Here is an 18,375-nt window from a genome sequence, read left to right as displayed (position 1 = left end):
GAGCGCAGGGAGTGGGCAGGTTGATAGTGTTTTAGAAGGTCAGAGGTAGGGTGAAGCAAAACTATGGTGCAATTTAAAAGTGAAGACAAGAATCTTGAACTCAATCCTCTGGGGGATGGGGAGCTGGTGGAACTGGGCAAGGATGAGGGCTATTGCAGAGCCCAGTGCGGGACAGAACACAAGCTCCAGAGTTCCAGATGGTTTCCAGAGGTTAAGAGCTAGAATGTCCAGTGAGCAGAGAATTGGCGAAATCAAACCTGGATGTGATTAAAGCATGGATAAGGGTCTCGGTGGGAGAGGTTGTAATGGAGAGGGTCAATATTGCAGAGATGGCAGAAAGCTGAATGGGTCAAGGCACAATTGTGAGGTTTAAACGACAGCTGAGAGTTGAATATGACACTGAAGTTCCACACTGGCTCTATGAGGGTTCAACCACGTAGGATAATGCTGTTACTGCCAAAGGTGAGGAAGCACTAATGGGAGCCAAGCAGGAGATCCTCCATCTTGTCAACATTCGACTGGAAAAAGCTAGCTGTCATCCAGTGGTTAACGTCTGACAGGCAATCAGTCAGAACAGCAATGGTCCTGGAATTAAAGATACAGGCAGAGGGATAGAGTTGGGTGCCATTCGAAGTTAACCCTGTGTCTGCAGATGACATCATTGAGGGGAAGCATGTAAATAAAAAGAGAGGTCCAAGGACAGAGCCCTGAGAAACACCACGGGTGATGGTGCGTGTCGGGAGAACCCATTAGCAAAATTAGTGCAATTCTCAGGACAAACTAACCCAATTGCATTGATAACTACTTTTCTGTGGAATTAAACAAAAAGCTAATCTTGTTTCTTTAGGTGAAAAGGCATCAATGAATGAACTATTTGTGCTGAGTTCAGAGAATTCGGGGAAAGCAGGCAGCTTTTGCACCTTTCCTTCTCTTATTTTTGCAACTGTAACCGGTCCCCAATGTAACACACTCACTTTGGTTTCCTCATGTGCACTTATTTAATGGTATGGTTTGCACATTCAAATACCTACCATCAGGAGGTAAGCTATAAAGCTGTGCTACAGGACCACTTGCTGGTATCACTTTTAACTGGAATTGGTAGACGCTTTTAATGGTTGGAATTGGAAGACGGTTTTTAGGGAAGCATTTTCTCATTATTAGGCTGGATATATTGACCAGAGGATCCAGTGTTCTCACTGAAAGGCATTCCTTTAAAATAAAACAGAACAATTAAATAGAAGGAAGAAATACTTCACAGTTGCATTAGTAACTTATTGTATTATTGTTTTGAAACTTTTTAAAAAATATATATGCATTTGCATGCTGCGTGTTTCTGTATACATCGCTCATATACACACACAGGATATATACATCTAAATACAATAGTTTGGCATGAATGTTCCAACACTAGTTAAGTGCCCCAAAAATGTCTAAACTGATGAGTAAATCAGACAAACGGACACTCTCAGTCAATGTACAGTATAACATAGAAATTGGATCCCTAGTCTATCCTGAATAGCCTAGTTTCTCCAGAAACTAAGCCTAGAAACTAAGCTTGCTCGGGTATTAGTTTTCTGATTAGTATCTAATAGCCCAAAATGAAAGAATATATATGACAATGAATCAGGACAAGGACAGCCCTCGACAGCCATGCCGTTTGCTCTCCACCCGTCACACCCACCATGGTTGAATAGACTGAGACTTATTGTCTAGACTCACAAATCAAGAATTGCTCATTTGTTGGTGTACTAAAGCAGTAGCAGAATTTGGGGAACAATGCTGCAACATGAGCATTGGCGTTTAGTGGAAAACTAATTGGCTGCCTTCAAGTTTGCCTATCAATACAATTATCAAATTTTTCAGTAAAGCCCTAGAAACATTTAGACATTTTGATAACATAAGGTACTATATCAAATGCAAGGATAATTTTATATCACCTGAAGGCACCTGATTTAGCTTTTCTTTTACTAACAGTTCCAATAGCCACCGATTGCTCTCTGGTAAATCACCTAAAAGGCTATTATTCATAGACCAGCTTTGATAGTTAGCATCAGCTTCAAATACAAGCCCCAACTAGAGCTACTTGCAATCTGCTGCTCATATTACTTACTATGCCTTCCCCTACACCTAGTACACCTGTAGTTTGTTTCTAATCCTCTGAATCCAATCCTGGCAACAGACACCAACAATTTGCCAGATATTTCCTCAATAAAATTATCCTTGACCCAAAAGTTTTTCTTTGCAGCATCTACAGTAGTACCAAATTATCATCTGTTTTAGCATTGTCTTGGTATTTGTTCTTTTAACAAGCATTGCTCCAATAACATATTGTTTCTTTGGTTTATTATCACCATATCAAAACCTTTTTGTCAGAAACATAAGCAAAGATTACGTCGATTTTATCACTTAGCAGTCGGTGGTTACAAAAGCCGGCACACGTGACTTTAATAGCTTCCAAATAGCCATCTATATTCATTTTAAATGAAGACAAATGCTCATATTCAAAGTCAAATCTTAATGGGTATCATGTCCAGCTTTCAACACAGGTTATTATGTCAACATAATTGCACACTATTTCAATAGAAATGCAGACACGTACTTGAGAAGTATTATACAAGACCTTCATCCCATCAGCATCAATAAAAGCTTTTCTGCCAAGCTTGATATTGGTGATATTTTTGATGCAGGTTAAAACTCCCTTACGAATCAACATGTGTCTGTGCCTAGTGTCGTGCCGGTGCCAATCAAGATAAATCGTGAGAAGAAGCGGAAGGTATCCTCTTTCCACTGCCCGTCTTGCATTGGTGTCTATTATGAAATAAAAATTTTAAAACATTTCTAAATAGAAATAAACATATGTTATTTATTAATCGCACTATGCAATCACTTCTGTATAAAGCATCTCATGTAACTCGCACATTTCCTTGTTTGCAAAGATTTCTTGCAGTGACAAGCGGGATGGAGGATTGATGTAAAAACAATCATCTTAAAGGGGCCTCAGTCATCTTACTCAGGTCCATTCCCTGACCTGTTCCTCAGATATATTGACGACTGGCTCTGGAACTCTATCCCCCAGTGCCTTCGCCTTGCCTCCTCCCTTTCCTCCTTCAAGGCTGGTCTCAAGACCTTTCTCTTTGACCGTGCCTTCAGCTCCCCTCTCGACTCTCTACCCCCTGCTCTCTATACCCTTAGTCCTCACCTCCTACCCCACCAGACACAACATCCAACAAATAACTCTCTGCCATTTCCAGCACCTCCAGCGTGATCCAACCACTAAGCATATCTTTCCCTCCCCTCCCACCATTCCGAAGGGACCGTTCCCTCTGTGACTGCTTGGTTCATTCCTCCTTCACCACCAACAATTGCTCTCCTCTCCCTGGCACCTTCCCATGCCAGCGCAGGAAATGCAATACCTGCCTTTTCACTTCCTCCCATTCCACTGTCCAGGGCCCCAAACACAAATTTCAAGTGAGTCAGCAATTTACGTGTAATACCACCAATGTAGTTTACTGCATTTGCTGCTCACGATGTGGTCTCCTCTACATTGGGGAGACAAAACGTAAATTGGGTGACCAATTTGCCGAACACCTCCGTTCTGTCCACAAACACAACCCTGAGCTTCCAGCTTCTTGCCACTTCAACTCTCCCTCCCACTCACACACTGACCTCTCCATCCACTGTCTCCTACGCTGTTCCAATGAGCCACAGCGCAAGCTCAAGGAATAGCACCTCATTTATCTGCCCTCTGGCCTCAATATTGATTTCAACAATTACAGACCATAACAGCTCAACTTCACCCTCCCCTTCTTTGGTGACCATTACCATCTGGGTCCCAGACACACCTTTTCTCTCTCTGGTCTGCCTGTTTTGTTGCAATCCCCCACACTGTTTTGCATTATTAACACCTCTTTAACCCATCATCTCCTGTCCTCTACCCCATTTTCCCCTTTGTTTTCCTTGCCCTGCATCCCCACGCTTTGTTAACCCTTAAAAGCCTCTCCCTCCCAACATGCCCCAGCTCTGACAAAAGGTCTTGGACCCGAAACGTTGACTCACTTTCCTTTCTCCATAGATGCTGCCTGACCTGCTGAATGTGTAATTTCTACTTTCATATTACCATTTGCACTCACTGAGAACAGTCTGCTGAACACTGAGAACCCTTTTTCAAATTTACCCAGCGGGATGCATCAATCTGGGCTATTTATACATATAAAACTAAACAAGAGGAGACTGAAAAAGTTAGGCTTCACGGTTACTCTTTCACAACCAAAGGTAAAGTAAATTTCACCAACTTAAATGGTCCAAAAAGCAACTGAAATGAAATGGAAAGCAGCAGTTTCTTCTACAATACACTGTTTTAAAAAAAGTGTCCCGATAGAAATGGAACTCAGTAATATTGGACTATGGAAAGGAAAATAATCAGAGCTCCTGCTAGCTGAACAGTGATTCAAGTCAACAAATGCATGTGTGTGAATGCTATCAGTACAAGGATCGGGCTAGGCTTTATTGCTCCCCACAGGTTAATGAATAACAATGACAACACTGTTGGGTTCTCACAACACACACACAAACACTGATTACTCTAAAGAGGTGTCTATGAAAATATACACCAGCAAGAGGCAATGTCTTCAAGAGTGGAGGGAGGAAGTTAACAAGAAGAATTGTGAAAAATGATGCCCATCTTTAATAGTTAACTTATATACTGTATATAACCAGATAAAGCACTTACTCGACTTCAGCAATGCCGCCAATGTGTCTAAAGAGACCCTGTAAAACAACACATTCCATAGGATGCAACCATAACATAAATACAATAAATTCTACAAATGGTGACAGGAATAAATACAATACTCTCCTCCAAGACTGACAAAATCAAAACAGAAAACAAAAAAGATTTCTTCAATATAAAACCAGATTATGAAAAGTATGGTTTAGTTTTAAACTTAAATCTTCATAATTTTGGTAAAAGTTCATTAAGTCTATTTATATCTAATATTTATTGCACTACACAACTATTGAATGTTTACAAAAGAGTACTGTTTACAAAAGTAACATTTTATAGTGTTACTTCTTTAGATGAGAAGTTAAAACTGTCTGCCTGTTCAGGTAGACGACAAAGATCCCACAGAGCTATTTGAAAAGAAAAGGGAGTTTCTCCAGGTGTCCTGGTTAATAATCCCAGAAGTGAAATTGTTCTTTCACGTTGTGGCCATTTGTGGGATATTGGCGTGTCTAAATCTGCTGTCACATACGCTTATAAATTATATTCACTAAACTTTTCTTTGTAATCCTATGAAGCACTTTTAAGCCATCTTCCTGATAAGAAAGGTGCTATATCAAATTTAAAAATTCTTTTATAAATATTGTATTGCTGGATCACATAGAAAAGTACTGTATCTATTGTGGGGTCCCTTCTGTTCCTTGTATACATTGACCTGGATTCACAAACTCAGTGCAAGAGTTCCATTTGTGAGAAATATGGAGAAAGGCATTTTGAGGCTGATTCCCGTTAAAGTACTGGAAATGGACTGAAAGATACCATCATTAGGAAGATTTCACTGCATTAACTCTCAAGACACACACTTAAAACGCCTTGTGAACTATCATTCTAATTTGCAGCATTAAAATTGGAAAGAAGTTAAAAGAATTAGTGCTTTGCAATGTCATCCTAGATGCCACTTAGTTCATTAAATAACAATTTAAAAGTACAGTGGCCATTGCAAATTCTTTTTAACTTTGAAAAGGAGATTCAGTGGTACTCTGCAACAATTTTATCCAGTAATCTATTTTAGTTAATGGATATCATAAATCTGATTTTCAAACTAGAGTTGAGGACATTTCATTTGAATATACAGTAATCACTCGTCTTTCTGAAGAGGATAAAGAGGAACAGATGTTAACAAGTTATAACTCAAGAGGTTTGGTAAATCCATGAATCATCAATTCCCTACATTAATAGTTACACTTTCTGAAATACAAGACCCTGACAGACCCTGTGTTGTACATTAAACATATTTCTACTTCAGGCAGAGAATGTAATCAAGACACATTACTATAATTCAGCTATGCTCCAACCAATTATGGATCAAGAACATTGACAAGAAGACATTTCTGCCATGACTTTTCATTTCTAGTTTAAGGTAGAGGGGTGAAAAATGTCACAAGTGATGTGCTAAATATCACCAACTATGAATGCTTACCCATTATCACACTGTCAACAAGTGTAATTCAGAAATGAATTGTGGTTATTAACAAATTCTTTGGAATGACATCCTTCCCCCCCCCCCCACCATATTTTAACCACCCAAATTTTAACATAATGGTTTGGGCTGAAGCCGGTCGTGTTCTCTGCAAACCCTCATTTTATGTTTATTCAGCCTTTCAGTCTGGTTGCAGTTTAGCAACACAACTTTGCCAGTTTGGTTGAGCTGTATTGAGTCATTATTCTGCTGCAGTGACAACCCAACATTGAATGCTAGAAAGGCTAAGCTTCCCTCACTATGTTTCTATTAACTATTGCAGTGAATCCCCCCACCCCAGTGAAAAAGTAAGTGTTGAGATTTTTATATTATTATATATTGTATATATTATTATATTATAAACAATAGTGTGGGGTTAGTCACAAGAAGTCAAACGAACCATAGAGTCAAGAGAAAGAATGTTATAGAGAGAAAGAGAGAGAGACACACACACACAAACAAAGCCTGCCATAGAGGCTTGCCTCAAAAAGAGTTGGGATTCCTGTACACTACATAATTTCTGTTTTACTCTGTTTGTATTGGCCACCACAGAGGAATTTGGAGCCCAGCCTATAAAGGCTTGCAATATTAGACAGGAATTGTTGTAAGCTTTTCCCTATTGAAAGCTGGAGCCACTACTCTTCTGTGTATACAATTTGTGAAAAAAATAAATTCCCAAGTAACTTAAATGAACTGGGGCAGTCTCATCAATGAATGGAAAGAGTCACGTGAGCAGGACGATCAGGGTGCTCAGCTGGTCAACAGAACTGCAACAACTCAATATATAGTTTTAAAAATAACCAAAAGACAGGGAGAGTCTCAGCACTCAGCAAAAGTAGCAATTTGAATATAATATTTAAGATATTAAGGATTATAAAAATAGGCATCAGGTTTCAATGACTTTCCAATATTTGTACACCCAAAGCAGAAAAACTATTTCTTTCGCCTTTCCAGACATTCAAGTCAGACTTGGAAGACTTAGTTGCAATCTATGCCTCCCATATTCATACCCTTGCCTTCAAAATAACCTCAAAGCAATTAATAACATTGATTCAATAAATAAACTCATGTGTAGTGCAAATGGCATATGTAACCCCATTAAAATGTTTTACCCCATATTTGTATCACTGGTGTCTCTACCACTCACAAAGCTAACCAGATATATGCCAATAAATGGTACAGCTATAATAGATCACCACCAGACATTGAGCAAAACCCAATAGATTTAATTACATCTGATTACATTAGATTTCATTACATCTAATTACATTCAAGTAAATATTCCAAGACCCTACTAATGTGAACGGTGCTATATAAATGTATGTTGTTGTAATTTATATTATTTTTATTTAAATTTCCAAGTTCTGAAAGCTGAAAACTGCTCATCTTTTTTAAGCCAGCCCCTTCCTATGCTGTGGTGGTTTGACAAGAATCCATGATTATATTTGCAAAGCCACAGGTCAACCCATGGGTTATATGATGTGGATCCACAAACCAAATCTCAACCGCTGAAATAGAAAATAAACACCTGCCCTATTACAGAATTACAACTGGCACCTGTAAGGGAAAGCAAGTATATGTATGGTAAGTTATTAAATTATTAACCTTTTAAACTTCGGGTTATGTTAGTCATTCTTTGTTTTATTAGAAACGTAGAAACAGGAGTTGGTCATTCAGCCCTCGAGCCTGTTCCACCATTAATAATAATAATAATAATAATAATCCTTGCATTTGATATAGCGCTTTTCACGTCAGGAGGACGTCCCAAAGCGCTTCACAGAACACACTGTAAAGTGAATTGACTGTATATTTGTGGGCGAACGCGGCAGCCAATTGCGCACAGCAATGTCCCACAAACAGTCGTAGATTGAAAATGACCAATTTAATTATTGTTTTTGTTTTTTTGGAGGGATTATTATTAGGCGTGTGGAGTATCTCTATCAGATCCTGGCTGATCTGTAATTCAAGTCCAATTATCCAGCCTTGTCCCATATCCCTTAATACCCTGACCTAACAAATATCTATCCATATATTCATCATGATAACTGCATGACTGTATTTGCTTTTACCATACTTGGAGGGAGTTTTAATAATTAAACAATTTTCAAAATCCATTTTAAAGATCAAACAATTCCCAATTAACTTGTGAAAATTATTTTTTTAAAAATCATTGAGTTACTTCACATACATGTATTGAAATATTACTTACTTTGTAAGACCAGTGTTCTTCTTGCTAAAAGGAGCAATAATCTTAAACATAAGCTCCACGACACCATTTTTACCCAAGGACACTGCATTAACAGCTGAAAAAAATTAGTAGTTACAAATTACACAGCGTCCGTCGCATGAGCATTTATTATTGTCCAGTATACACGTACATTATTTTCAAATTCAAATCTAAATACTGTAACTTAATATATATTGCATTCGTTATATCTGTGACAATTTAAACCAAAAGAATGGTTTTAAAAAGCTATAGATACAAGATTTTCTCATTATGTTTCCATCAAGTAGAATATTATTCAGATAGATATATGGCCTGGGTTGCAGTGTATTTTAAACAATACAAAGTTAATGGTTCAGAAAACTGTGGTTCAGCTTTCAGTCACTGAACAAAAATACAACAAAAAGTGAATGAAAGTTTGAGAACAGTAATACAAAAATAAAATACTCAATGTACATCGACATTTATGAATTTATGTAATTACAGTTTCATTATTGATTGCTTTAACTAGGCTACTGTGGTCCACTCTAGTTGTACATGAAAATAATTAGGTTATCAAATTCTGACTCGTACAAACGTGAAACTTCTTACAAGGCTTCACAAACTCAAGCAAACTGTACAGTTCATCATCAACCATCCTGCAAGCATTTAAACCTGAGGAAACATACTTTACCTTCCACCCCATTCTCAAGGAAAATTTTTTTTTTTTTAAACAGAGTATTAATTTTAGCAACCTGTAAAGGGGCAGAGTGGGCCGACTGGGATTAGGACCCAAAACCCTCTGGTCCCAAGTCCGATATTCCACCATCTAAGTTACCCAAGATGTTAATTTCTTGGTACAATCTAAACCACTATGGACAGCCATAAATAATTCCTATATGTGAGCACCACTGAGTCAGGCAAAATGACAGTGTCTTCTAGTTAAGATACAATCACTGATGGCACTTTTTATGTTCAACACTTACAATTACTAGAATATGCTCGTAGGACCTGCAGACAAGGAAGAATCAGCTTCAGGTTCTGTAAATTCTGCTTCACCAAACCTAGAGTTATGCTTAAGGCTCCATTAATCCTGGCTTTGACTCCAAACTTTTTATCTGTTAACAAAAAGATGTTAATATACTACAGATATGGTCATTTTTTTCCCCCAAAATTCGTTCCTTGCAACAAATTCTTTACTTCTTTAAAATGATGACGTCTTGTAATTTACATTTTATTAATCTGTAACTAATATACATTCACACACAAAATATATTTTGTGAATATAAATGTAAGATTTTTTTCCAAAATTAAGACTTTTATAAATTCAAGGGTATTGTTATCAGAGTTGACTTATTGGTGGTGCCCTCTTAAGGTAAAGACTAAATGGTGCATTCTCACCCATATGGAAAGGTGAATCCTACTAGAAGGTGTAGTAAGTTTTACAAATAATTGGATAGCTTACTTTTACATTGCTGCTGTCAAGATTTCCATACAATGGCAAGTCTGAAGAGACTATAATTTGGTTTGAACGAAAAGTATATTACATATTTGTTCTAAATAAAATATCAACACCTAGTCATTGAAACTGCTGCCCCAAATAAAACAAAACACTTCCCTGTGTTTTAGACACCACAATTTATGCACAAAGCCACACATTTTAATGTGCGATTTTCATCTAGCAATGAAAATTTGTACCATTGAATTATGACAAATCATTCATTTACAGTGAGTTATTGCAATTGAATTATGATAGACCATTTGTTAATCTCCTTTAATCCTGAAAGAGTTGGCATTTGCATTCCTGTGGTTTAACATATTGATTTTCAGGCTAAAATGTTGTCTGTTCACGTAATCTGTAAAGATGCTGTAAATAACTAAGCATTGCTAAGTTAACATGACCCCAAACTACAAATCAATGTTCAATTTTCCATCACTGACATAACACTAAATATTAAGCTATGCCACAGATCTTACGAGAACTGAAAAATATATAGATTGTTGGTACTTTCATAGTTTGGAAGTAGCTTTTACACAATTGACAAGACTTGTTAGGAACACACTGTGCTCACAATTTCCTAAGAATCTGATAGAATAGGCAACAAGTCTGCAACTCAATGACTTTTTGTGTGTAAGCTCCATCTGCTGTACATAAAGAGATTTTCTTTTACACCACGTGTATTTGACCCACTAATATCCCTCAAGAAAAAAACCCAATAAAATTGGTCACTTCAATCCACGACTGTTTGTGGGACACTGCTGTGCACAATTGGCTGCCACGTTTCGCCCACACAGTATACAGTCAATTCACTTTACAGTATATTCTGTGAAGCACTTGGAGACGTCTAGAAGATAAGGCGCTATATCAAATGCAAGGATTATTATTATTATCTCATGAGCAATAAAGTTAAACCGGTCAGCCACAGAGTGAAATAAAGGCTGCATTAAAGTGCTTAACGCAAACAAATCTATCGATACATCAGAGTTAATTACATGCTTTAAGGTACACTTTGAATTTTGATTACATGTCATTTTATTGGTTGTTCTGAGAAGACTCAATTGTGTGGACGTGAGGTGATGCAGCATTCACAAAGCTTTATGATACTTTTCTTTCAGGGGCTTGTGATACATAAGTGAAGCCATCAGAAGCCCAATTGATTTAAGTGGAGTTCCACAGAGTCTGGCAGATGCAATAATACTAAAAATCAGAAAATGGAGCAAAGTTACAGCAAACTGGAGAACAGATGTGGAGGATAGACAGAGCAAGGAAAGGGTCTGGGAAATGATTGTCAGAAGCTTCTTTTAATGTGTTGAGCCAATTGGTGAGTCAGACTGCAGGTGATGTTTGAAAGTGTCAGAACATGACAGGGGTTTATTTGCTTCATCACAAAACCAGCATTTACTACACTGCTTTAACTGCATCACCTGTGCAAGAGTATACAGCGGGCAGCTTAGTGAAATCCACAGGTGAGGGTTGAATGTCAAGCAAGTAATACAAAAAACATGCACTACTGTGTCTCATGCACCTAAATCAAGTAATTAGCTTCCCCATTTCTTCTTTAACTTTCTCGTGCAATCACCTCTCTTGGTTGTCTATTCTGCATATTCACCACTCTCTGTATAAAGTATAAAGTAACTGGCCCAAATTGGTAACGCTTTAATGTGTGCATGAGATTACACATTGATGCTTAGTCCTCTGCCTAGTGCTAATTGGACGCCCAGTTTACCTGTTGTTCTGCGCCTGTTGCTACGTGTTCTGTGCACATTCCTCCACATTTGATTATATTTTTAAAGTTAAAAAATCCTCATTTGAAAACATATAGCTTCTTCCAGAACGAGAAAGTATAATGCATCCAAATAGATTCCTTATTTCAATGTGACAAATGCAATATTTTACAACAATGCGAAGCACACAAGCTCAAAAACACACTCAATTTTGATAATTTGCATTAATTACAGTGGAACCTCAATTGTCCGTGAAATAGATGGGACGCCTTCCCCAGTAACAATGAAATTAGTAGGAAATCATGGTCCTTTGCATGGAATGAAAGCCAGATTTACATTGCCAACCATAACCGTAGAATCAACTTCATATTTATGCTATGCGAAGCGGAAATGGTACAATCACTTGTTCATGTTTGCATTTCAATATTTCCCCTTCTGGATCATAACTATATCATGTTATTTGTCTCGTGCTTAGAAAATACAAGGAAAGCTACCAAATGAAAATTAATTATTTCTATTCATCAAAGGAGATGTTAATCAAGAAGGCAGTAGGACGGAAGCAGCATTGCTGATTATTGGTAAGCAATTATTTTGATTTAAGAGGATAATTCATGCACTTTTAAAGCAGAAAACATACCAAGAAATAATCCTTTGCCAGTTTCTCTAGCCGGTAAGTATTTGTTTTTAGTTTCCTTTTCTACAACATTAACATTACTTTCCCAACTGCAAAATTAACTCAGCACGAGACTACACACAGGAAGTAACCTGTCAAAACTGCCTGTCGTACATACTCTCTCACACAATGATTAGTTCTTTATATCCTCTGATGTGTCCAGTTTCTTTTTACTACCCAACAGAAAGTCAAAGGTGCTAATTCTCCCGGATATAAAATTCCTGACCTCTGCTTATGCTATGTAGGCTATGTGAAAAGCAAAGGTGAGGATGAACTTAATGCAGCAAGCAGAAACACTTGCAAATAAAAGTAGAGAAATAGTTGATGTCATTAATAGACATTTTTCAGTCACTGATACATCTTCAGATTTAATTAATAAAATAACTTTACACCTTTCGGTCCAATCTTTGCGAGTAAAGAATGAAGTTGCACCATAAGCTCTTCATTTGTCGGAGAATCTTTGCTGGCACTAAATAGCAACTGAAGCAGAACCTGACTCCCTCCTTTGGAAACCAACACACCAATTCTGCGGCCTCCTCCTGAAATGAAAAACACATTTCAATTAAATAAAATACGCTAAAGATATACAATATGTTAATGTTTCAGGTACAAGTAATAAAAACATTAATAGAAAGAACAAAGTAGAACAAACACTAAGCCCAGATAGCAATTCCCACAATAACGACAGGTCAGTGAGGAGATAGTGGATGGACAGAAATTTTGATTTAGTTTAATTAGCCTTACCTCCATTTTGGGCAAATGTCTGGACCAAACGATAGATGGAATTTGTGAACAAGGATTTGTAAAGATTTTGCCTTTTATAATGGTCAGGTTTGACTCATTTATTTGAATTTCTTGCGGAAATCTGAGTGTGTAGCTAAATGGAATAAATATGTGGATTTTTACAAGATATATTAAAAAGATGCCAGATAAACTCATTGAGAAAATTGAGGCACATGTTAAAGGTCAATTGGTGGCATGGGTACAGACGTTTGAAAGATAATAGGGGTGAAATTAATGCTTCTTGGCATCTGTGCTGGAACCTTTAATGATTTCCATCTATACTAATGATTTGGGGAATCAACATTGGGGGAGAAATTCCAAATTTGTACGTGCGGCTAACTGAGGAAACCTGCTGGAAACAGAGCGATTATCAGCAGAGTGAGTGGATAGGGGTCAATAAATGTGATGCAGCACATATTGTGAAAAAGAAATACCTGAAGGATTACTTCTTAAAATGATGTTGAGAAATGGTGATTTTCCTGATAAGCAGGCACACTCTGTACAATTTCCTTCAATTATTTCGGTTCCTTGTTCCCATATACATTATTTATCTACATTGAACTACATTTGCAAGCTACTGACCTAATTGCCCAGATCAAAATCTTTCTGCATCTGGTTGTATTCTTCTTCATTAATTGTATTGTCTCCTATTTTCAGATCATCTGCAAACTTGGAGACTCTTTTTGCACCTCTTGACCAAGTAAATAACATATTAAAAATAGCTAGATCGAGCCCAAAACCCGAGGTAGCCGTTTGTAATCTACCCATATGAAGCGTTTCCATTTTAGGTTAATCATGTCTCTTGCCCCTCTCCTGCCCATTCTTTCCCCTATTCCAAGTCTTTACTTTAGTCAGTTTTTGAAAATTACCAGCATATTGGCTAAGCATAGCCTGTCACTTCCTGAATCCTACGTGACTGTTCAACAAATTATCCTTTTGTAAGTGCCAACCACCGAGGTTGAGAGATTCTATTCCCTGCTAAGTCAGACTTAGCAGTTTTCAGAAAACTGAAATAACTAGAGCATATCAAAATCATTGCGCTTAGTACAATGATGAAAATCATACCCAAGAAGTCGCTTCAAAATGTGAAATATTTGCTATACATTTGAATGTGATATATTCCCTAGATTGCTCAATTTATTCTAACATAAACACTCAGCTTTTGCTGCCAAAAGCTACAACAAATCAAGCTCTCTCATTCTTTGCCAAATAAGAAGCATCAATGATCGGTTTGTTAATATACATTCTTCATATCTCACTTTGATGGGATCTGTTGGATAACACTTTAAGAGTAATAATAATAGTTCTTGCATTTGATATTGCGCCTTACCATTCATTGCGACATCTCAAAGTGCTTCACAGAATATACTGTAAAGTGGAGTGACTATATTTTGTGAATACATAGACAATTAACTGGGAACCAATGAAACAAGACCAGAACTCAGTAGTCTGGTTCCTTAGCCAGGCGGGTCTGCAGTATTCCAGGGCACTGCTGACGACAGCACAGCCAGCCTGGCTCATTGACAGAACCTGGAAGGGCAAACCAGTCCCTGGGGGCAAGGAGTCATCCCACTCAGCTCCTGTTAACCCTGCAAGCCAAAGCCCTGCCAGGTAGGGTGGTCCTAGCAGGACAAGCAGCAGGAAAGTTTGTTAGATGGCAATAGTAATGACAAGCTATGTGGTTTTTGCTGGTTGGTCTCCAGCAATACCCCAACACACACCCTGGGGTCCCGAAGCCTTGGCACTTGCCAACCTGCGCCTAATACTTTCCAGAATTAGATAATCAGGATGCGTCTCTCCAGGGAGAGAGTGCGCAATGCATTCCAACAATCTATCTCTGGGATTTCCATGTGTAGGTGAGATGTATGGAAATCCCAGCTTGGTTTGGACACCAGCTTGGCACGGCGATCGGTTTCCGCATGTGTCAGACACCCAGCTGACCAAAAAAGAGACCAGAAAGTAAAAGAGGGGATTCTGGGAGAACAACTAGTGTGAGTTTATGGTTGTGAGTATTGGAGTATTGGGAGCTGAAAATAAAAGATTTACTTAATACACCAGTGTTATGGATTGAAAATCATTCCAAGTTCCCCAAATCCTGTACACAAGAACCATTTGCAGCCTGGTCTCTGCAACAAATTGCCATTACTACAATTTGTTTGGTTTCTTTTTCCTGATTCAATATCTACAGTGTTTTAAAATTGGTGAACAACTTCTGGAAGTTTTACTATTAAACAAAACAAACCCCATAACATATAACAATCCTTGCATTTGATATAGCCTTATCACGTTGAGACGTCTCAAAACACTTCACAGAATATACTGTAGAGTGAATTGACTGTGTATTTCAAAATCTGAGGGTGAAATATAGCAGTCAATTGCGCACAGTGGTGTCCCACAAACAGTCATGGATTGAGTGACCATAGTTTTTCTTTTTTTAAAAAGCAAGACCAGAACAAAATATTTTAAAAAAATACAAAAATAAATTTGCAAACAAACTCACCCACAGAGACCAGTTCAGCTAGAATGCTGAGGATATTCAGTGTGGTCTGAAGGTCCCGGGTATTCTGAAAGAAGAAAACAAATGTTCCTTCTCTAGCCAAAGTTTGCGTGAAGGACTTTAGTCTTTATTAAATCAATTACTGAAAAATCCTAAACGGGGCTATGCATTCATTATGGTCAACACACAGCTTGGTTTTATTTCAATATTACCCTCAGAGAAGCAATAATGGTACTTTAAAGAAATAAAATGCCTTGCCTATAGTTCAACTTTCAGAGAATCTCAATACAGATAAGAGAACAGATCACCACCTAGTGGCCTTTTGTTCAATTAGTTAAATCTTAAGACCATTTAAAAATCAGGCTGATCGTGTACAATTGTACAAATCCCACTCGTACTTGTTCCGGCTTGCCCCATTTCCTCTCTGATCATTAAAATCAAAGTGTTCAGAAACCAAAGTATATATTTCAGGCATTAAGGCCATTGCAAACAAATCAACAGAAAAATCAAAGATGTTTGTAAATTTTTCCACATGAGCAACCACTTTGTCCAGAGGCAGAGTCATGACAATGCAAGATAGATCTGGGAGTTCGTTATTACAATTATGAGTATGTTCCTTTTGTTTTGTAGCAAACTTTGTAAAATTATTTTCAAACTTTTATCTGAGCTACTCTTCATTTTCCTTAAAGCAGTAGTTTGGATGCGTGACAACGGGTTCCAAGCCCAAATGAAACAGAAAGATTTTACAGCACAACAAAAAAAATTTTTAGTACCGTACATTGACTATATTCAAAAAGATACTCAATGAAAGGAGCAGTCTCATTCTCCACACTCTTTTTGGTGTTACTTTGAGGCTACATTACTTCTGCACTTGGGGCACAACATGAGTTATGCCAAGGCAAGGTTACAATTCAAAACTACCCCGTGAGTACAACACCATGATGGTTTGAGGATGAAAATAAACTTTTACCTCAAGTGTTGAGAGAATTACTTCCATTCCTGTTGAACCTTTGGCGGTGATATCTTTCTTCGTTCTTTCTATGAATTCAAGAATTCAATAGTTACAATCAAGATAAAATATGAAACTATGCACATACAGCAAGACAATTAGGTTCAGCAATAAAAATTAACGCTGAGCCAAATTAATCAAGCCAGATTACTGGATCAGACTTTCCGGGAAACTATCCCGTGTGAAAGGTGAATATAAATGCAAGTTGTTGTTGTATTCCTAGTGACATTGGCCTGATGATATCTTCTTGCATGTTCATGCCTAACAAAATGAGAACTAAAAATTCTGACATGAAATGCTTCTGATCAAAACAATTATAAGAATCACTTGTGAACCTAATCACTTAAATCAAAAAAAAGGTTGTATCAACCTTAAGAGAATGCAAACCTAGACCCTCTAGGTCCCATATCTGGTACTGAATCAATTGAGCTACTCAGATATTACCTGAGCAACTCAAATTTCTAGGATTAAAAGAGGATGGATATAGAAAAAAAATGCAGCCATGGGACCAGCCTTAGTTGATAAGATATTTTATTTATGTCTAATGAATACGAGTACAACAACAACAACAACAAGATTCCATTTATAGAGCGCCTTTCACGTCAGGAGGACGTCCCAAGGCGCTGCACAGTTGGGTCATGACCCGAGCAGGGGGGAAATGGTCAGGGTGAGGGGAGGGAAGGGAGGGAGAGAGGAGGGGGGAAATGGTCAGGGTGAGGGGAGGGAAGGGAGGGAGCGAGGAGGGGGTAGAGAGTCGAGAGGGAAGCTGAAGGCACGGTCAAAGAGAAAGGTTTTGAGACCGGCCTTGAAGGAGGAAAGGGAGGAGGCGGCGAAGGCACTGGGGGATGGAGTTCCAGAGCCTGGGGGCTGAGAGGCTGAAGGCCCGACCACCGATAGTAGGGCGGTTGGGGCGGGGGACGTGGAGCAGACCGGAGCCAGAGGAACGGAGGGTACGGGCAGGTAGGTAGGGGGATAGTAGGTTGGAGAGGTAGGAGGGAGCAAGGCCGTGAATGGCCTTGTAGGTGAGGATGAGGATCTTGAAATCAATCCTCTGGGGGATGGGGAGCCAGTGGAGGCGAGCGAGGGTGGGAGTGATGTGGTCCTGGTGCGGGACAGTACACGAGCTGCAGAGTTCTGAATGACCTGCAGCTTGTGGAGGGAGGTGGCGGGAAGGCCGGCGAGGAGAGAGTTCCCATAGTCCAGCCTTGAGGTGACAAAGGCGTGAACCAGGGTTTCAGCAGCGTGAGGGGTGAGGTAGTGCCGTAATCTGGCGATATTCCGGAGGTGATGGAAGGCGGTGCCAGTTGTGGTGCGGATGTGAGGGAGAAAGGACAGCTCAGGGTCGAACAAAACGCCGAGGTTCCTGACTGGCTTTGAGAGGTGGAGAGTGCAGCCTTGGATGCTGATGGTGTCAGCGCCTGAGGTGCGGAGGCGCTGACGTGAGCCAATCAGGAGGGCCTCGGTTTTTCGCACGTTGAGCTGAAGAAAGTTGTCTCTCGTCCAGGACTCGATGTCGGACAGGCAGCTGTCAGGACATCGGTGGTCGTGGAGTTGAGAGTAGAGGAGGAAAGGTAGAGTTGGGTGTCATCCGCATACATGTGGAAGTTAACCCCATGTTTGCGGATGATGTCACCGAGGGGGAGCATATAGAGGGTGAAGACTCTCTTCCTCCTCCTCTCTCCCTCCCTTCCCTCCCCTCCCCTGACCATTCCCCCCCTCCCTCCTCCCTCCCTCACCCTGACCATT

At 39.0% G+C, this 18,375-nt stretch overlaps 1 protein-coding gene across 4 annotated transcripts in view; it reads right to left on the bottom strand.

The window, feature by feature from the left end:
• agtpbp1 (ATP/GTP binding carboxypeptidase 1) overlaps positions 1–18,375 on the bottom strand; it is a 130,471-nt gene that overhangs the window by 61,204 nt on the left and 50,892 nt on the right. For all 4 annotated transcript variants that reach the window (XM_007908036.2, XM_007908035.2, XM_042333395.1 and 1 more), the window contains 8 exons: positions 16,591–16,658; positions 15,624–15,687; positions 12,733–12,879; positions 9,429–9,560; positions 8,449–8,542; positions 4,730–4,767; positions 2,600–2,808; positions 1,032–1,209 (listed from right to left, as the gene is read on the bottom strand). In XM_007908036.2, the coding sequence (XP_007906227.1) occupies positions 1,032–1,209; positions 2,600–2,808; positions 4,730–4,767; positions 8,449–8,542; positions 9,429–9,560; positions 12,733–12,879; positions 15,624–15,687; positions 16,591–16,658 (930 nt within the window). The remainder of the gene's footprint in view (positions 1–1,031; positions 1,210–2,599; positions 2,809–4,729; positions 4,768–8,448; positions 8,543–9,428; positions 9,561–12,732; positions 12,880–15,623; positions 15,688–16,590; positions 16,659–18,375) is intronic.

The sequence above is a fragment of the Callorhinchus milii genome, unplaced genomic scaffold (assembly GCF_018977255.1).
Source record: "Callorhinchus milii isolate IMCB2004 unplaced genomic scaffold, IMCB_Cmil_1.0 Scaffold1, whole genome shotgun sequence".
NCBI classification, from domain to species: Eukaryota; Metazoa; Chordata; class Chondrichthyes; order Chimaeriformes; family Callorhinchidae; genus Callorhinchus; species Callorhinchus milii.
This window is presented reverse-complemented; position numbering and strand designations above follow the sequence as displayed.